This window comes from Colius striatus, chromosome 1 (assembly GCF_028858725.1).
Source record: "Colius striatus isolate bColStr4 chromosome 1, bColStr4.1.hap1, whole genome shotgun sequence".
Taxonomy (NCBI): Eukaryota; Metazoa; Chordata; class Aves; order Coliiformes; family Coliidae; genus Colius; species Colius striatus.
Window position 1 is genome coordinate 40,685,322 of NC_084759.1, and position 22,386 is coordinate 40,707,707.

The window sequence follows — 22,386 nt, forward strand, 5'->3', positions numbered from 1 at the left end:
TTCTGTTGTTACAGGCTCCTTGTGCACACCAGTAACAACTCTTTAGGAGTTAGAAAATGTGATTAAATAACACAAAGAAGATGTCAAATGATACTGTTAAGATGATTGACTTCAAAATGCAAAATAAAGGCAATTGAGAGTGATTACTGGAGCTAATTTTAAGCTTGCCTCTGAAAAATGCACCTTCATTTACAATTGAAAACAAATGCTATTTTTACTGTTTAGTATTCATGTAGGTAGATTTAGCCTGCTGACTAGAGAAGACATTATAAATACTATCTTAAAATTTTGCTCTTTACTAATACCTTGGTGTCTGCAATATATACATACATTTAGATTCATAGGGGAAGTAATATGGCTCTCCATTTATTTCATGTATAAATTTACTCAGCAGATTTGTTTTATTAAAATGTAAATAATGGAATGTGGTAAATGAAAAATCCAAGAAGGGAATAAACAGTTTATTTATCACTAATAGGGTAGCTTATTGAAACACACCTTTATGTAACTGCTGCTGAATGTGAGCTATGAAATTCTCATCTTGCCTTGAATGTTACACATTAGGTTTAGCTATTTGTACAGTTAAAAGACTTAAAATGTTTGAAATATAGCTTTAAAAACATTATCTCAAATCTAACGATACGTATTCACGAAAACTGCATTCAGCATGTCTGAGTTTCCACTCAATATTGCTTCAAATTAATTATTCCTCTGTAATTGCTCTGTATAAACAGAAATGACCTATTAATTTAAAGAAAATCTATCAGCACAGAATGTATTCTCTCTTATAAACAAGCAAGATGAACTTGACCTTGTTTGAACTTGTTTTGATGTGGCCCAGATGGTAGGCTACATGCTTGAATAGCAGTCTAAAGCTGAGGAAAAACTCATATAGCAAGATCTAGATTTATAGCCTTTTGCAAATTCCTACCTTGTATTGTCCTTTCAGCATCTGTTCTGCCCCCGCTGCGGTCAGCTTCTATCTCTGGGGTCAGAGAGTCTAGAAACATAGAAAGGTAAGACTGACACATATTTCATTTGATTCTTATAGCCCTTTTTACAACCTGTTACTCCAATGCTGAATTACAATACAATCAACCTTTGTCAGTTTTTTTAATGTTGAACAATGACTAGAGGCCAGGACAATTTTTTGTTAGACTAGGAAGATTAATGAGCAATAGATTTTTCAAGCATAAATGGGAGGGAGAAACAGAAGAAGAATAAAGAAATTGACTTCTCAAGCTAATAATATAAAGTTGTCCTAGTTTGAACATTCTCTCCAGTGAGTTTATTTGCACATACTATATAAAGAAACAAAATAATAAAGAAAGAGATACCATTTGAATGAAGGAAAGAAAAGAGATTTTCTTTTTCCTCTCCCATCACGTTACAAATTTTCAAAATAACAAGCTTCTTTTGGCACTTAAATTGGAAGTTAATGACACAGAGGCAAAAATTGGCTTCTTACCATTTAGGACCCTGAGACTATCTGTTGAAGCTGCCTGTTTCAGTGTTTGTTCTGCTTGTTCCCGTCGTTTAGTCTCAAATTCAAGAGCCTCCTGCAATTTCCTCTTCGCCTTCTTTTCCTTCTTTAGCCTCTTCTGAATTATTGCTAGAAAAAAAGAAAATCAGTGTACTCAGATTTGGATATGAAACTTGGCTACATGATTACCTATTAAGAATCCCGAGAAGCACAGCTGCAACAGTTAATATAAATCGATTAATTACACAACATCAATTCAAATAACGTGAAATTTGCTGGAATCACACTGGGATACTGGAAGAGCTACTGTTCTATGTCATGGTATTGAAAACTGTATGCAATATTAATATATGTGTTTGGGGCTTTTTTATTAATAAACAGATGAGAAACTGTAAATGTCCAAATCAGAAAACACTGGTACCAACCATGAAATGTACTTTTTGCATCACCTGACCTAGACAAGTCTCTGTCTGTGGAAGTAAGGTGTTTTTTTTTCGGATTAGGCCCATCATTTTGTTACTGCCGATAGCATACAGTTAGGATATACATAGTGATGAAGTTCCTGGCTGCCTGCCTGCCTGCAGCTTTTCTTCCCACAAGAGGGAGATCCAGCTGCTTGGGTGCCTGGCCTGCAGGAAATGGTCAGCCCCTATCCTGCTAAACAAAAATTTACTTCCAGCAGTTAAAACTCCCCATTTCCAGTAGTCTGTGGTGGTAGTACCTTTCACAAAACTCAAATAAGGAAATTTGTAAAAGGAACTATCATTGTTATCACTATTTACTTTATATGCTAAGAAAAAACAATTTGGGGGTATCTTGGACATTTTGTGTTGCTATACATAACTATTCAGATACAAAATGAAAATAAGTTCATATCCTGTAGTCAGAATAGCTACATAATTTACATCCAAGACCTTGGAATTTTGGTTCTTTCTCATTTTGTATAGTACCAATTACTTTACAGGCTAATTAGCTTATACTATCAAAGAACATCTAGTATCTATACAAAGGCTAAACTAAATACATTTTGAATCATTGCATGGTTTTAATGTTTTCATTATAAGTACTTTGAAAGTGATTGCAATAAGTGAGAAGGAAACATATGTTGCTTTCTGAATTAAAATGTCATCATGGCTGACACATTGTGGATGTGACTATAGCAGTCAGAGTCAGAATTAGCAAGCCCTTACTGTGTAGCTGCTCACAGAAGAGATATTATCCTACTTTCACCAGTTGATGAAACACATCCTACAGCCTTAAGAATCACTAATTGGAATATTTACAAACAAGGAAGGAAATAGTACAGTAAATAAGCAGCTCTGTAGAACATATAGTGAATTTAGTGTTCCAAAACATGGCAGAAATATTCAGATATATTCACAAAAGAAAAAAGATAATTGCCTTGTGTTAACAAAGCAAGTAAAAGACAGGTGTGGCCTAATGCTGAAGATCTCACACACCTAATGGATTTCTACTTGTCTGTGACACCGTGACTTGTGTTTCTATTTTGTAACTTTTAAGTGTATTGAATGTTTTGTATATGGTATCTTGTAACAGAGATACGATACACTTCACCCATCTTGCTCATTCAAGACATGGGAAACTCTCTTTAAGACACGATACTTGCTATCTGGAAAACTAATAGTAGGTAAAGCTTCCTATGAATTTTTCTACTTTCAATTGAGGAGTAAATTCCCACAATAATTACAATCTTTTCCTCTCCTATTTGGATCTGTTCATTTTGAAGAACAAACCATTACTTTCCATTCGTTTGTACTGCAGTATCAGAAGTAGTCAACCCCATTATAATTGCTTTGCTGCATACCACTATTAAGTGTTCAAACCCATTCCTTTTTGGTCTGCCTCTTTTACCAGTGCAATATCATCATAAAAAAACCCAGTTAATACATCATGCTGAAAATACGTTTGTCAATTATTTCAGTACTCTGCACAAACTAAGAAAATATCCCATACTCTTTCCTGACATACAACTTTGAGGGAAAATCTTTTTGCTTAATTTAACTACTTAAAAACCATGTGTCTAGATCAGCCTAGTCAACTAAATTCTCTCTGGAGTTAAAAGGAAGAGAAAGAATTCTTCACAGTGTAATTGACCCTATCTTCCTACCTGCAAAAAAGAGATACAAATCTCTTTCTTCGTTGATGAGGAAGAGAATTTCTATTAACTTCAATGGGGTGCTTAACTTTTAGATGGTAAAACTCAGGTAAGGTCAGATGGGTTTCCCCAAACTTTCATATTGCACATTTGGTTGCCTAACTCTAAAACGAAATATATATTGTAGTTGTTGTGAGACACAGAGGAGAAGGATGTGAAGAATAACCAAGGTCTTTTACAATACTACTTTAAAAGTATTAATGCAGCTGTACCGGGAAAAATAAGCCAGTTGTGGAAAAAAGGGGTGATACATTGAAGAACTGCTAATAGTAATTGTCTTTACCAATGTATTGTCAAAAGTTTAAAAAAGGGAAATTAATGATGTGACAGTCTACCCTTTAATGGGTCAAGACATGGAGCAGGATTACACTATGTACTGACAGCTGGCATGTTAGTTAAAGGTATAATGATAACACTTGTGAATCCAAGTGTTCTTGGGATTCCCTGTTTAGTTGTTTCCCAGAAAGTTACATATCTAGCCCTGTAAAAATACCTATCTGACTTGTCATGATCTGTGCTCAACATCAAGTGAGCCCGAGGTTCACTGTCCCTTCCAAAGTAATTAAGACACTATTAAAGGACAAGATAGAGGTGTACAGGAAAAAAAGGATCCATAAAGAAAGATGTCAACATGCTTGTAATGCAGACAGTTAATGCAAATCCCTGTAACCTGCCTTACCTTTACCATTGATTAAATTATTTAAAAATCTTTAACATGTTTATGTTCTAAAGTAGGTTGATGGTACTAATGCTACTGACTTATTAAGAAGAACCTTAACTGTTCCTTCTATGTGTTTGATTTACTATGCATTATTAAGGGCTTATATATTACTATTATCTTATTTATTACATACTGTTTGCCTAAATATAAAAAACACGACCCTAGCACATAGGAACAGAGATGAGAGTTCTTAAAACATTGCATATTCTTAAATTTGATACAAATATTATCTTTAAGTAGCGATCCTTTTTCAATGTGATCACAAATGCTAAAGTCCATAACAGCACGCATGGGATTTATAATTGTGTTATGTATTAACGATGTAACAAGTAACATTCAAGAAAAACAGTGAGAAAAAGGAAGGTCCGTATTCTAAATCGCTTGAAGATCCTATGCAGAATCAGACAGGTTGTAAAATTTCCTGCATTGTAATCAGCCTGGACACAACATGAGGTAAGGGATAAAGGTTTTGATCAAATACAGGTGTTTGATAAAAAGTAAGTTTCCTAAGGAAATAAAGTACAAGATGTTTATGTCTGCTTAATTAAGATACCTCTGTTCTTCTGCTCCACAGCCAACTGTTTTTCAAGTGTTTCCCTCAGTTCTCGTTCCCTGAAGAGCTCCATCTTCAGCTCTGTCTTTTCCAGTTGGACCTGTTTCTCTTGAGCTCTGGCATTGTCTATAGCAACCTTTAGTAGACCCTGTTCAAAGATAAAGTTGGATAATGTTTGAAAAATGTTAGAACACCTGACACAGTAAATAACTTTCTTTGTTTTCCTTGATTAGTCATGTGAAATTTTACAAATGAAGTAATCCTGTTAATGGATCAAAGCCTCCCAATTATCAACAACAATTTTTTACAGGAATTTATTTTACAGGTGAGCAAAAATCTGTTAAATAAGGGAGTCAGGTTTTTCTCAGAAAACACAAACTCACCTTTGACTGTGCATGTGACTAATGTGCAAAAATTACGGGGATAAGTTTATTCTTTTTAAGAGATAAAAGAGACAAGCCTGCACCAGGAACTTGTCTGTGACCAGAACAAAAAGCTGTCCCACTGAAAAAGATTGGCAGTCTCACAAACACATCATCCACAGAGCTGCAACTTCAATCTCTAGTACAACTCAAGCCAATGGAAATTGCCAAAGACAGAAAGATTGTTTTAAAGGCTTGTCATTTTGCTCCTTAGAGTTGTTACTATTATTTTCAAATATTTTCATATTTCATATCGTTTCCAAGGAAGACAGGGTTATTGGTATGCTAAGCAGAGGATAGTCACAAAGCAGGAAGATACTTCTGTTTTAAAAAATCCATTCCCTGACCTTGTACAATTTTTATCTCACAGTAGAGAACAAAACGTAATCTCTCAGTTTCTTGACCTAGGATAAACTCTATTTTTTTGTTGTTGTTATTGCATCAGGAAATAATTATTTGAAATAATGATTCAGCCTACTGTCAACTTCTCGTGAGAATTTAAACTTCACAGCTCCTTCTTTTTTTGCAAGGACACAGGAAGATCCTGGCATAGCTAATAAAAAGATAGTCAGGACACTGAGATAGGGTATGAAAAAGAGGAGGAGAAAAGGAATTGAAATAAATTAACGTGGTCAGACGAAAGTTTTCCATTTCCATTTTCCAGAAGTCTGGCCACCAGGCTCTTAGGTCTACACCTGAATCTCTCCTCTTGAAGCTATCATAATAGAGTAGATAATTAAGCATGGATATGAATATACGAACCTCCATGGATATGAACCTATCTCTTCTGTATCCGAGGCAAGTCTCCTGACAACTTAACTGTAGATATTTTGACCCAACAGAGATTTAATTACTGATATAAAGGAAAACAATGCCAACAAGAGAGACTGAAGAGTACTCCCCAGTAGCTCTCCAAGGGAAGCATTGAGCTAACAGATAAAAGGTTCATACTCAAGACCCAGTTTCAGAACAACCACACTACAAACATGAAATCATGTCCCCCAACTCCCAAGAAATCTTCCTCACCCCTGAGACATACTCTCTAAATTGGATTTTGTGTTGTGTTTTTTTTTCCCACTAAAAGTGTTCGAAATATCTCCAAAAAAGAATGGAAAAAGAAGCCGGCATGATGATACTTGAGAAACTGAAAAAGCATTTTCATGACTGTTAGTCTGCACATTTATCCCACTAGTCTTTCCCATGTTAATCCGTGCTTTGAAATTTGTGTCCATCAAATTTTAAGTCTGTTTTTAGAGCTTGTTATTTTCAGTGCTCTTCATCCTTATTCTTAACTAAATTGTAGCTTCAAGTGTTGTCTCATTCAGAGCTTCATGCTTTGCAGATCTATTACAACTCAATCTATTAGAGCCCATAGAAGCTGAAAGAACTCAACACTTTCCAATTGCAAGGCCCGGATGGTCACCAAAATATATACACTATAGAAGTATAGAACCACAACTGAAAATATCTAACAATGGTAATACAACAAACGTACTTACAAACACGTTTAAAGTTTTAGCAGTTTTCTTTAAAAGAACCAAATGCTATTCTAAAATAGCTAAAACACAAAGCTATTTTGTGTTGAATGTTAAACAGGGGTGAGTGCTAAAGAAAACCACATAAAGCTCTACAGACATATGCAAAGTAAAATACAACTTCTAGTATTTGTAAAGTCTTTTCAATTTATTTTTTTACAAAGTTAATACTCACCTAAATTCTGTTCCCTTCTCCTGCTATATTCTCCTACATTTACCACCATCATAAACTATGTTTTCTATCTGGGATGCATTTGAAACAGCTAGAAACTGAAGCAGGAGTTATTTATCAATACCCGTTTCTGACTTACATTTAAACTCTAGAATATTTTAATCGCCTCCAATTTGTCACTTACTGGAACACGTGATTCACTCAAACCACTAATAAACCAGATCAAGTGAAATGATATGAAAAGTATTTGTTGATGAAAAGTGCATTGTCAAGCAAGTCTAAAGCTGCAAATACTCTCCTCTCAAATTCTTACAATCCATCTTGTTTAACAGTAATATTGAGCTGCTAAAGCAACTGCCATCTTTACTCAATTCAACTACATCCATGTACATGTTTCTTCTTCATCAGGAACAAACAATTAGTAACAAATGAAAGAGATCATTACATCAAGTGCCCTTTTAGATCACCCCAATTAAAACTTTAGTTTAGCTGTTTTTTAATTCTAAGATACCAAATTCTAATTTTCTGCTCTGATTGCTCTTGTTGACTTATCTTTGAAAGATGTACTCTCAGTGCAAAGCCTAGAGATTATTTAGCAAGATGCCAATGTTGGCACCACTTAATGTGTTGATTGGTTGTATTATCAGTAGCAGTTTAAAATAAATTACTATTAAACTATTATTGTCCTTGGCTGACAAAACACAACATTTTGGTGTTCTCTAAATATGAAACAATCATTATGAATAAACATGGAGAATAATGCTAGAGTTTAACACTGATGTGTGTAATTTCATATTAAGAATTGCTGCGAAGTATGAAGCTGCTAAAAGCCTATCACTTTTTGTATGGAATTTCTACACCACCCTTCCTACCCAACCTTCCCCTTTTTTTATACTTGCTGCTACCATAGCTAACGGTAATACATTACCTATTGCTGTTGATTATGACTGAAAAATATTAGCTTTTTGGAGCCAAGATGCACTAGGGACTACTTATAAGCTACACAAAATTAAGTTTCATTTTTAGAAGTTAAATCAGTGCACATCAGTGGGCGTCCAATGTTAAAAAAAAAGTCTGCAATAGAGCCAAACTGATGCATATGCAAAAGTGCTGTTGCTGCCAATGACAGCCCTAATGTAAAAATACTGGAAACATTCAATATCTCCCTGTATTCAGTGCAGAAGGGGGTGAGAAAAACAACTAAAAAGTACAGCATCTAAAAATCATCATCAGTGCCCCTTGGAACAGGAATAGCAATTTCAGAGTTGCATGAAATTCTATTAATTCTCCCAGTGGATCAGCTGTAAAAGATTATACAAAATGCAGTATGTCCAACTTGTATTTGCTATGGCTAATCCTCTAACCTGATATTAAATCAATATGCTGCCAATGACAATGGGAAATGCAGTGCAACACAGGACATTAACAAAAAGAAAATATTTCCCTTTAGGGAAGGTCAGATGTTATGGAGGCTGGATAATGATAATTGCAGTGAACATGCTCAGGTTCCAGATTCATTTTTAATACAGCATGGCTCTATCTGGAGCCAGGCTTTAAACATGGCATGCCATCCTTCTCCTCTGTGTCACTGTTCATTATTTTTTTTACTTCAATATAATGTAAAAAATGGACATTTTCCCCTTGGAGATTTATAGATCATTCTGATTTGTTTTGTTTAATTTCATGCACTTGTTTAGTATTTTCCATTGATAAATTCTTCTGAAATTTCCTAAATAAAAAGTTGATATATGGTTGATGGTTCTTCCCATTCTCTGATATATCCAAAGCCACCATCATGTTAAGACAGTCTACTGATCCTATAAAAATTAAATATGTGTTGAACTTCAACTCAGCCTTAAGGCCAGCATTACTCATCATTACTTTCAAAAAAGTGCAAATAATGTGCTGCCTATTTTGGGAGGGCTGGAGGGAAATATATATAGAAGCTCCTTCTCCTTCTACCTACATATGCAGTGTATCCACCTAAGATAATTTAGCTACACAGTTAATGTGACACCAAAGTGCTAGTCCAGTCAACTACAGTGGAGATCATACCCTGCTTCCAAAGACTGCCCAGAATGAGTCAGAAAAGAAAACCAGAAGAACAAGGCAAGAACAAAGTGAAGCTTTCCTACTCAAACCTCCCAGCTTCCAGAGGTTTGTTAGCTCTGGGGTTTCTTTTTGCAATACTAGTTATTCATGGTGAGAATACTTTGAAATAAAATTACTTCTTTCTTAATCAGGAAATATTATATAATTTATATGCTCTTAGTATTAAACATATCTAGGTTTCAAATGCTTGCAAAAAAAAATCAATAAATACATTTTTACTTAACTTCACAGGAGAGGTGAATTTTTGAATATTTGCTATTTGTAAGTGACTACTGACTTAGTAACATAAGCAAGGTAAGCTTGACTATCTCTACAGATGACTGTACAAAGAAATTCTTCTGTTATCTCAGATTGAGTATCTCTGTTACAGGTAAAGGCACATTGCACAAGTGGAAATGTCATTTTTCCATTAGTATTTTTTGAGAAAAAGAAAATCATTCTCTTGAATTTTAGCAGTAGATAAATAAAATAACATAAAGCAAGCCTGCAATTTTTACTTTATCCAGTGTTTGTAGTATTTTTCTCTTGTGTATTTAGCTGTAGATGGTAACAGTGCAGGAGACTCACAGCAATAAAGTCAGTAGTTTGCTTTGTTTTCATAGGGGAATTTTCTTTGTAATCATGCATTTCTTTTATTAATATCAATGGAATACTTGTAACTTATTTTACATATTTCTTTAAAAATACTTAGCAACAAGATTGTGTCAATACAATAAGAGTCTTGACAGAAAAATACAGCTATCAGGGTGCAACTAATTCATACCTTCCATAGCAATGGAAATTCAGCTGGGGGATAGTAAAGATTCAGACTCTGAATGCTTAGAAGATTCTTATTATTACCCAAGAATATTGCAGTATCATGAAGGCTTGTGGCTGTAATGTACTTTGGCATAATTGGGCCATGATTCAAAAAGGTGGATTTATGTAAGGGGTATGGAAATATCTTTAGCCTTCTCAGTAGCACCCACACAGCACTTTGCTGTGACCCACCTTCCATCACCCTTCAACCTCCCTGCAGCTGCACAGACTTCCAGAACTTAATCTGGAAGAAAACAATAAATATACATTGGGAATATATATATATAACACTTAATTTAAGCTCTTTCGGGAAATTTATTTTCTCTTCTTTTTACACGTGCAGACATACATCTGAATAAGAAAATAAGTCCCCAATTTCATTTCTTTATTTTATATGTGTATTTGCTTAATTATAATTTGTTACAGTTTATTATTTGCATTTTAGCAGTCCTCAGCTAACAGCTAACAGTCAATCATTGACTGTTCTAGGTACTGTTACTTGTTAACATTCCCTCTCTAAATGTACAAATGATTCAACATAGTATTTTTGTTTCAGTATTTATGGAGAAGTAAGAAAAACATATGTATGACATACAAAGGGAAATGAACCTAACTAGCATCCCCTGGTGACGGCAATAGCAAATAGGCTTGTCTAGTATTTGCCTAAAATTACAAATTAGTGGTTAGGGACTATTCATTTAACTTTAGTATAGATGGAAAACACAGTTGTGTGCATTTACTGGCCAATTTTAGACTTCTAAAATGGAAGTAAGTAGAGTTAGGCAGCAACTTCAATCATCTATGGTCTTCAGCACCTGTGAGACTTTTAGCACGTTTTGCTTTCAAATACCAAAAGTGTTTAGAAATTTTTGTTCCCATATCCAAAGGCTCTTGATCCCATGGCAAGGTTTCGGACCCTCTTTACCCTGACAAAAGTCAAAATTAGAACTCCTAGTGTCCATACAGTATGCTAATGCTGTTCTATTTTTAACCAGGACGGGCTCTACAACCTCTTCTGGAGGCACCCAAGGCACTGCACACAACCAAATATACAAGAGGAAGTTATAGCACAGATATCTACCATCATGTCCATGCATATTGGTGTAGCCAGAGGCTGCCTGCCTGTGTGTTCATGTGGCCATCGTATCCCTACAATACAGGGACCACTGCATGAGGCAAGTCAAGCATTCTCCCCAGTTCCATGACCTCACAAAGATGTCCACTTGTTTTTCACAAGCAGACAAATACTCTTTCTGTGAAAAGACACATCTTTATTTTCATCATTTGTGACCACTGGGAAAAAAAGAACAGCATTTAACAAAATCACTCATCTAGCTTTTGGCTATATTTCTGCAGTTTTCTGTTTCAAAAGCACTTTAATACTGGAGGCAGAAAACTGACTGTACGGCAGATGATCTTTTCTAGAAAGTTAGATCTGCTCCATTGCTCTGTCTCCCCTTTGAATCCACATCTCTGTACTGAAAGGAATACAAAATTTACCTGGACGTAAGGAGAGCAAAGAGGGATTTAGCCAGTGACAAGAGTCCTTCTGACTCGTGTATTAAATGCATCACAGGTTTCAGGTAGTGCTTATGCATCTCTTAGGAAACTCACAAGTGATATTGCAAGTGAGGAACGTAGTATAGAATTTCCTCCTTCCACAAATCCAGTTAATCACTTTGAAATTGTAGTCAAATACCTAAAACTCGGTTCTGAAAGTGTCTACAACACAGTACCTAACTTATGAGGGAAGCTCCCTCTCATTAAAATACTTGCTAAATTCTAAATGGCATTGATTAGAGAAACTGCTACTATTGTGCCCAGGTTATTATAAGAGATTCTACTGTTTTGAAGAGACTACTTGTCATTTTCTACACAGGTTACATAGCTGGAACTAGGTGGTTGTTGTTTTTTCAAAGAAGTAATTTTCTAATGTTGTCCTGATAGAGATTAAATCTCTAGGGGGAAAAACATCTCCCAGAGATCTGTGGAAATGACATGGGGATATACTGGAATAAAACAAAAGGACTTATGTCCTACTTGATAGATGATTTGTTGTGATGCAGGACCTCAAGTTAAGGAGTAGTGTGTACAAAAGCACAATGAGGGAAGGCATAAAATGTCTCTGATTTCTTTATGATGTTGTCTTTTATTTTATCTCTTCATTCCAGATAAGAATAGGGGTAGTTTGGTTGGGGTTTTTTAATTTAAAAAAAAAAAAATACTGAACTTCACATTCACATTTTCTGTAAAACAAAACTGAATATATTCTTGGCAAATTAATCCTGGTCATTTATCCTGAAGTAGTGCAGCAGCCTCATATTCAATCACAAGATTAGCTAACCTGTTGATGTTGAATGCTTTGCTCATTAGGTTGCTGTCTAGAGACATTAAGTGCATACATTTGTCAAAAAAATTACTAAGAACTTTCCTGTACATGCATGCACAGCTAAAACATTACATACATTGCTAACTGTATTTCCTCCTGCAGAAAAAAAAGAGAAACATTCTTTGTAGATTGCAGCAGATTTATTAGAAGAATGCTAATGGCTGTAGGATTACGTTGGTTTTATTTAAGATCCTAAGTCTCAAAACCACAAAAAGCAATCACAAATATGCTCTTTGAAACTAGGCAGATATAGAAATATTTAATTCTTAAGCAGTAGAATTTTTTTCATTATTAGATCTGAAAACATTACCAATGAATGAATCATATGCTTTTTATAAACGACTCTGAAGTGCCATAAACTTTTATGAGATTACTCAAGAAAATAAAGTGAATAGGATTTGGTGCAACTCTGTCATAGCCTTTGCTGAATTGGTTTCATGTATTTGCAGGAGAAATGCTATGACAAATACATTAGAAGTTCGTGGCTGCACAGACAAGGCTTATCTGGAATGAGTACAACATGGCATTATTTCCTGCACCATCATTTTGCTTCTGCATGCAACATATAACCATACTATAGTAAATGTTTCATCTGGGGAACACATGATCACTAATATGAAACACTAACATCTTGTCTCCAACATACATTGTAGTGTATACCTTAAATACTACTTGAATCAGGCTATGCTGTACACACAATAGACATTGTGACTACCAAATGGGAAATCTGCAGAAAATTTAGTAATACTCTTTGAAGTCTAGGTCTTTGAAGACAGTACTTTAAGTGAAATGAGCTTATTTATAAAAGAAGTGCTTTTTGTGAATGCTTTTATGGGAGACACATTTCAAATAGTTTTAAATATCATTGCCACCTTGGCACTCCAGCAATTTAAAATAACTATTTATTGAAGAAATGTTTCTCTGCTTAGTAAATGAGATAAAGTTAAACAGTAAGATACATTTCATTAGCCTGTAATAAAAAGAGCATTTAAGACAAATGTTGTTAAACACACCAATGCAATTTCCTTCAAATTCTCTGCAGTGGTTTAATATACAATCTGTATTTTTATGTACTGTATCTGACAGCTTCTGAATTCTTTTTTTTTTTTTGCTGTGGTTCCTTTAAATCCTAAATTACTAGAAAGTTTCAGTAAGTTAGTTGATCCAAATAATCTTATGAACTGATTAAGCTGGAATGGTTATATTAATTTAGACAAATCTGCAACTGGCTCCTCTCCATTCCTTTAAGCTGATCTACAGAAAGGCCTACCTGGATGTTAGTCAGAAGGGTCTCTATGGAGGACAATCCATCAGGGAATAGAAAAGGAGATGGAAAACCTGGAGGTAGTGGTTGCCCATGCCCAGTTAGAGAAAGTTTGTCAAGGCTGTCTCTTGCGGTTGGTGTGGAGAGCGGGGTCTCATCTGTATGTGATTGAAACAAAAATATAGAACAAGTTACGCTTGTCTGTTTTTATTAGACCTCAGTAATGGCTTCCCTAGTGGTTTCCAGAACATTTATTGCAAATTGGTTCCTGCTATCAGGAGAAAATGCTTTCTGCTGAATTTTCTTTAATGAAAAAGCTGTGGAGATACAACAAGATAACATTAATGAGTAACTTTATAAGCCTTTTAAATGCAGTCTCTAATGAGACTGAGTTTACAGTGCCATAGAATCTTTTTAAAACAAATATTATCTCACATATACTTGTGATAATATATTCAGACTGACTTTATGGGCACCTTCCCAATTATCTCATTTTAGTTTGTGTTCTATTTGGATTGACAATAGAATATTTTCTAGCATGACATATATTTTGTATACGAGTATTTGAATATGAGGCTTCCCACACAATTAACCCTTCCCGCTCTTAATGGTTTCACTTACAGCTCAGAAAATTCTGCAACATCGAGAAAAACTACACCTCCTTCATGCATTTTTAATCAAGAAACTACACCTGATTCCCACAATTGAAACATGCTCTGAACAATACATGAAATTAACAGCATGGTTACAATCACTGGCCTAATTTTTTTAAGCACAGACATCTTCTAACAATTAGTGTTAAATTCCTTAGTGGGATCTTTGGAACAATCAGATCTGATCAGTTCTGACATCACAATGGGAAAAAAAAAAAAAACCCAAAACCTCCCACAGCTTGAAGACTTCTAAGATTAAAGTTTCACAGATAATCTGTGAATAGATTATAAGTGGGAAAAAAGAAAAAAAAAAGAAAAAACTACAATTAATAGAAACTTCAATACCCCGGGTTGAGATTTTTTTTTAAAACTTTTTGAAATATTTTAAGACTACTGTTGATATGATACAAAAAATTTAGGTCAATTTCTTTGCACCAGATGTTAATCTGAATTCTTCAAAAGGAAAACTATCTATACACATAGATACATATATTTATACATGCTCTTCTTACCAAGGGCTCAGTTATTAACTGACACATATCAATGTATCTCAACACAATAACAAGGACATCAGAACATACTCTTGGTATTATGCAGATCTCTGCACAGCTATCTGACTACAGAATAGTTTGTCAGACTTGCTCTCTTCCATTTGGGCTTTGATCATTATAAGATGTATATATTTTGGGGTATTTTAACTTTTTTTTCCTTATTTGCACTTTAATTATAGTTTCGGTGAGAATTAAATTAATCTATCTATCCTATTACGTACGGTAAGAATTGTATTATATGAAAGTCCTACTCCTAGTTGCCTAGAAAGAGCTCTCTCTCTGACTGGGTGCAGTATACTCAGACGAGGACATAGTCTAGCACCAGAAAAACTGAAATCTGCAGCTACAAAGAGTTAGAGTGTAGGCTTTGACAACCCCAGAACCAGAAAACTGTAACTCAAAGTCGAGGTTTGTTCCATCAGCCTCCATTCACTGTTACCCCAGAAGGAAACAATCTCCATCAACCATGTTTAGGTGCAGATTTCTTGCCCATCTCCTCACCAGTCATATTGGCCAGTATTTACATTCCTAGAGTTCAAGCCTCACCCACTATGTCACTCCATAGGAATACCCTAACAGGCATTTGGAAATCTTCTTCTGGGCTGATCCCACTTAGCTCTTTCCATAACCAGCAGAGAGAAGCCAATACCAGTTTAAGGTACTAATCCACCTGAACTGTAGGATATGAACAGGCATGTACTGTAGGAGGGGATGAATCTTCCTCTAGAAGAGATGTCTGTAAGAGAACACTAAACTGACTAGATTAGACAGAAAGATCTACTTTTGGTGAGATGAGTCCTACCATGGAAGTTGTTGTTCTTACTTCACTGAGGCTCAGTGAGAGTAGTCTATACAAGTAGTAAACCCCATTTCACATCCCCTATTTGTCAAAATTTGTGCCACAACTACTGCTTTCTCATAAAATCATCATTAAAAAACTTACTACGGCAAGCTTTGTTAAAGGAATTGATGCTGACCAAGGAAAGTTTCATCCCATTCAGAGTCAAATAAGACTTTTTCAGTTGTATTTAAATTTTCCAGTCATGTCACACAAAGCTGAGAAGAACTGTTTGTACATTACTGAATCACTTCCTATCTACCTCATGGAGATTCAACGTAGGCTCTGAAAAAGATATTCTGTGGGTGTATTCTCCATCCTAATGCTACCTTTCAGCAACATGGATATCTCTGTAGTCATTCTGTTGTAATGGATTAAAATTCAACCCTAAATATGCTTTTTATCCTTTTCTTTCCAACTTTAAAAACATTTTACAAAAATCACTAGTTCATTAGAAAAAAATCAGGTATTCTTTGCATGGTACAGCAAAAAAAAGTATAATCACAAGTATGTAGAATGAAGTTAATGCATATAAATGACAAAGTAAACTAAAACTTGCCTCTAGTTTGTCAGAGAAATGGACCAATGACCGCTCATAGTTCCTAAGACAACTTAGAATCTTACCAATATTTTAGGTCTCAAATTATAAAAAAAAATTAAGTATGCTATATAAAACTGACCCAGTTAAAAACTACATGAATCTTAATTCACTTTAAAAACTACGCTCTTCCACCCAATCATTGTGATATAGAAAGCTCCTAACATAGAAGCATTCCTGTCATAGAATTTAGTCAAGAGATTAAAATTTTTACTGTATTGTTACTTTAAAATTAAATATATGTTAAATTTGCTGTACTTTGTGCTTTCTCAAAACTTGTTGTGAAGTTTGCAAATATTTTCCTAACAATATGTGGCATGGTTTTGCAATAAGCAAAGTAATCTGAAAAAGGTCAGAATGGTATGAACTCAAAATAACATCCAAACTCTTATGTTATAATAAATAACAGAAACAAATTTACACTGAAGTGTAAGACTAGAGAGATGAACTTACTATGAACTTATTTTAATGAAATGTCAACTCAGAAAAAAAAAGTCAGACTAATGTGACTTTGTTTTCTTGATGTCCCATGTGAAATAAACTTTGAGTGTGAGTATGTTTGAAACAGAACAAATGTACATACTATACACAGGAAGCATGGATATTTGTGGACGTCAGATAATCAGTGATTGAGAGAATCTTGAAAAAAAGGCATTTTTAAGAACAACCACATCATAAACACAGCCAATTAAAACACAACCACATATCTTAGTAGCAAAATAATACGGCCTCTTGCCATTAAAGCATTTTAAAATCTTCCATTCCCGCAGAAGTCCTGTTTTCCCAAGACAATGAGATATCTCTGTTTCCAAATAATTAGCCTAACATCTTTTGAACTGTTGCAAAGGAACTTCTAATGTTCCTCTTAACCTACTAGCAAAGCAACACTGCAAAAATGATGAGCCCTCTCTGAGAAACTGAGATTTGGTGTTTTCAATCTAAACGCATCAAAGGAAGCATTCAAAGACAACTCAGGATGAGAGAGGGAAGTAGGTCAATCTACAACTCCATTGTCGGAGTTGGGAGCACAACACTATAAAGAAAGGGGAAAAAAAGAGAAAGAATAAGGCAGAACAAAGAAGTGCCTGGGCTTGCCTTGGTTTGTGCTGGGAACTGAGATGTTATAAATTAACAAATAAATGGGGATAGGACAAGCTGTTACCCAAGCCTCTACAGTTTCTGAGCAGAGGTGAATATGTGCCTTGACATATGAACTAAATCACCATAATAGGCAAGTCTGCATGTAATACATATCTTTAAAATATTCGTAAATGCTTCATCTGCTCCATTCAGTGTTCTTCAATTTCCAAAATTCACTTGGTTTTGTTCAAACTAGATTTTATCTGCAAATAGCAGCTGGTTTGGGCTGAATACACACAAACATTTTTCACTGTATTTGGTTTGTTGCCATTCTATTTTACTTCTTCACTAGATAACATGGAAACAGACATCCTAGAAGCTGTGACAGCTATTTAAACAATAATAGATGTATAGAGGTAGCCATTCTCTCGTCTTTGTTCCTAAAAGCAAGTAGGATAAGTTCAGGCTGGCCACCAATCAAACTGGAGAATATCGGTATCTCCAGAATTTGAAACCAAGTGATAATAGCTGGCTACAAAAAATACTATATAGATTACTGTCTTTCTGTAATCATTTAATGGTTATTTTTTTGTAATATATCTTGATGCTTTTTAGTTCTATAAAATATTTCATATATTTGTTCCTAAAACAGGCTCATTCTTACCATTTAAATGATGAAAGAGAATCTTGTTTTCTCTTAGAATCATAAATCTGGTGCATACATTTTTGTGGAAACAATATATTCCATTTGGCTTAATATGATTTTGGTTTATGTTGTCAAACATCCTTTAGTACAAAGTTTTATCTATCACCTTGAGATGTTTCAAAAGTGAGAGGCTCTTCTATTTCAATTCATCTGTAATTGCTAATTATATTAACATAAATAACAGAGGGTCCTATGTCCTGAACTGAAATATTTACTAATTTCAGGCAGATTTAAAAAATAGAAAATAAAAATCCTCCTGCCCAATTTCTATATCTGCTTTATTTGGTCATATAACTGGGGGCAATGTGAGATGACTTTGAAGGACGTTACAAACTGTAGAAGGAATATACTGAAACTAATCCTTACAAAAACTTTTTTTTCAAACTACATTTTAGTTTCTTTATCTACAAAAAGTAGCATTCCAGGACATCCAAATACTCTGAAATGACAACACTTGCAACTGCAGCAACTGGAAATAGGGGGAAAATAACAAATATTGAAATAGATTGACTTGCTCTTGGTTTTTTTTTCTGTAACATTTCAGAGAGAGAGGTACTCTTACAGTTAACAGAATCATCGCATGCATTGTCTACCAAATTCTGTTTCTTGGCTTGGCATGTTTGCCTGAGGGCTTTGGAACAGTAACTCACCAATAATGAAATATGACTAAAAGATTAAAAGCTTACATAGAAAAGACTGTAGCTACTAAGAACATGTTTCTTGGATGCATACATTGCACATGATGGCTCTATACTTCATGCAGTCAAATATATGTGTGTGATTAGTTTGTTACAGGATATATACATCTGTATATGTATATCTCATTAATATTTACAAGTATCTAAACGGTGGGCGTCAGGAGGCTGGGGCATCCCCTTTTTCTATGGTATCTAGCAAAAGGACAAGGTGTAATGGGATGAAGCTGGAACACAAAAAGTTCCAGTTAAACATAAGAAAAACCTATTTCACTGTAAGTGTGATGGACCGTTGCAACAGACTGCCCAGAGAGTTTGTGGAATCTCCTTCCTTGGAGGTTTTCAATACCCGCCTGGACACGTTCCTATGTGACCTGATCTAGGTGGACCTGCTTCTGTAGGGGGGTTGGACTAGATGATCTCTAAAGGTCTCTTCCAACCCCTACCATTCTAATTCTAATTCTAATTCTAATTCTAATTCTAATTCTAATTCTAATTCTAATTCTAATTCTAATTCTAATTCTACCTTATGGACCACTTACATAAGTGGCTTCAAAATACGTACACTTCCACCTCAGGTAAAGGACTAAACAAGAATAAAAGTATATAAGAATCTAGCTTTAGATGTCCATATGGGAGGTAGGTTTAGATGTAGGACTTACCCATCAACAGTAAGAAAGACTCATATTAACTGCCAATTCTCTCAGATTTTAACAACAGAACATACAATATTCTAACTTGGCTTGTCCTTTTTGATAAAGAGTTTAGATTCATACATTTATAGTATTTCTTGATTCATAGAATCATAAAATTGTTTCAGTTGGAAAAAGACTTTTAAGATCGAGTTCAACCACTGACCTCACACTGCCAAGCTCATCAATGAGATCATGTCCCTCACCACCTCATCTACACAGGCTTTTAAAGATCTCCAGAGATGTTGACACCATCCAGCTCCCTGGGTTCCAGTGTTTAACAATCCTTTCAATGAACAAGTTTTTCCTGATCTTCAATCTAAACCTCCCCTGGTACAGCTTGAGCCCATTTCCTCTTGTCCTATCACTTGTTACTTGGGAGAAGAGATGGACCCCCACCTTGCTACAGCCTCCTTTCAGGTACTTGTAGAGAGTAATAAGGCCTCTCCTCTGACTCCTCTTCTCGAGGTTTAACCCCATTTCCCTCAGCTGCTCCTCATAACACTTGTTCTCTAAACCCTTTACTAGCTTCTTTGCCCATCTCTGGACACGCTTCAGCACCTCAGTCTTTCTTGTAGTGAGTGGCCCAGAACTGAACACAGGATTTGAGATGCAGCCTCAGCAGTGCCAAGTACACTGAGACAATCACTTCCCTGGTCCTGCTGGCCACATAATTTCTCATATAAGCCAGGATGCCATTGGACTTCTTTGCCACCTGGGCACACTGCTGGACCATGTTAAGTTGGCAATCGAATCCTTCTAAAGAAAACACAGTCCCTATAGATCATTCTTCACTGCCACACAGGGTCACTAAGCATACTGCAGTTGGAGTTGTCTCCATAATAGCAAATTAGAGGCAGATGGAAAATCACCCCTTGAACACAAGATTAGGGACTTCTCTTTCTCCTAGGTTCACTGATGTCCCTTCTATGCCGAAATTTTGTAAGCCAATTTATCTGTTAACGCATGTATTGCTGGCAGAAATCAGGATGTAGGTGTTGGGAAGCTGGGATGACTTGACAAGGAGACAGGAACTAATCAAGAAATGAGGGAATATTGAGCTGAGAAGATAGGAAAGGACACTCAAGGTGTCTGAATACTTCAGAAAGGGATAATAGCATTGGGATTATTTGGTGAAAGAAGGGAGGAAGAATGCCCAGGACTGACTCAGCACGAAAAAAATAAAACAGTCAAACTGCTGTTTATTAACCCAGTGCATTTTGTACAAATAATTTTTGCAGTATATCAGGAACTATAGTTCAATGTAAATGAAATTTCCGTCTATCAATAGAAAATATATAAGAATACATTTTTAAAGGCCACCTTTTAATTTTCTTAAGGAATTACTGGTATAACATCACTGTAAAAGAATGAAAAGAGTTGGCAAAATAAATCCAAAACCAAAAAATGTAATTAGTGATGATGTTCCAGCTGTGAGGATTTCTTCAGGCTTTTTGGACTAGATCAAGTCAAGTTTATTCTTCATTTTACATGTCCCTAGGAGGGCCTCAGAGTCAATCAGTGCAACTTATCTAATTTTCTCTTTCAATAAAAGGATTATTTTAATAACCTTTATCTTATTTTGCAGCCTATTGCTTGTTAGGGCTGGGTCAAGTAGTATTTGCTGATTTATTTATTCCAAATATTTCACAATATTTCAGCAAAAATGATCATTCATATTTTTAAACAAATGTATTTTACCATACAAATGAATGTTAAAATTCACTTTGTGAATTTGGTATCATAAGACATAATGAGCAACACAAAATTATATGGTTTCTTTGTCCCTGTAATAAAAATTATCCTGTTCAGTCACAGAATTTTTCACACAATTTTTTAAAGTGCAATTGTGAAAAAAAAAACCATAGGATAGTGCATACACCTGATAATGATAAAGCACAAATATCTTGAACACTTGACATTAATTAACTTACATTAATTCACTTTAAAGAAATATAAATTCCGAAAGATAAATTGATGGCTAAAAAGGTACACTGAATATTTTTCTTGCATTTTTTTAACAACAGAAATACAAGACGTTATAAAATGATAAAATGCAATTCTTAATTTCAAGAACTATGGCCATTATTTCTTTTTTAAAGATCCTTATATGCTACTGGCAGGGATCGGATGCCGATTAAGGCCATCTGTGCTTTGGTTGTTGAAAAAAGTATAAATGTATTTTACTGGTTCACGTCAAATGTCCCAATTAGTACTCTGCTAGCTCAATTCCATCAGCCAGGCCATACTGACTGCTAAAAAAGAATGTTCCTTCGGCTTTGTAGCAATTCTATGAGAACTGCTTATATGCTACGTGTATGTGGAAGGTTGCGTCCATGTGTCTCCCAGTAGGTTCAAAAGAGTAATCCTGAGCTTTATTCAAAGTCATACTGAAGGGTGTTTGTAACCATGATGTAGTAAACCAATATCTGGTTAGGAAATCAAACCCTACCAGTCATGATGCTAGCTATTTAATCTCCTTCACTGCATTGGCTACAGAAGCTGGCTCTCTCACCTAAGTAGCCTGATCGTACATCTAACTTTCCTAAGTATGCTCAGAATCAAAGATCAAGTCAAGTGTTTTGAGTCTGAGCTCAATTCCTGATAAACTTCAAATTAGGGATTGGCCTTATAATAAGACTGCATAAGTAATGTATTGTACTTGAAACCTCACATTTTCAGAGTTATGGACATAAATATGCACATCTCAACTGATAAAAGCAATACACAAGGAAATATATCTACAGTATGCATACTTATTTTTCTGCTCCTTTCCCCTCCCTACACTTTAACTGTCTCCATATGGCTACTGCAAAATGCAAAGAGAAAACATCACAGAATGTAACAATTGCATTTTGCTAGATTTTATTGGATCCTTTCAAGTGGCACATGATTTGGATTAATAATCCTGTGAACATGTTTCATCAAATTTGAAAAACATGTATTAT

At 35.1% G+C, this 22,386-nt stretch overlaps 1 protein-coding gene across 6 annotated transcripts in view; it reads right to left on the minus strand.

The window, feature by feature from the left end:
* Window positions 1-22,386, minus strand: part of DACH1 (dachshund family transcription factor 1) — a 359,570-nt gene that overhangs the window by 34,661 nt on the left and 302,523 nt on the right. For all 6 annotated transcript variants that reach the window (XM_061995471.1, XM_061995480.1, XM_061995461.1 and 3 more), the window contains 4 exons: window positions 13,632-13,783; window positions 4,934-5,081; window positions 1,469-1,612; window positions 932-1,000 (listed from right to left, as the gene is read on the minus strand). In XM_061995471.1, coding sequence (XP_061851455.1) covers window positions 932-1,000; window positions 1,469-1,612; window positions 4,934-5,081; window positions 13,632-13,783 — 513 coding nt within the window. The remainder of the gene's footprint in view (window positions 1-931; window positions 1,001-1,468; window positions 1,613-4,933; window positions 5,082-13,631; window positions 13,784-22,386) is intronic.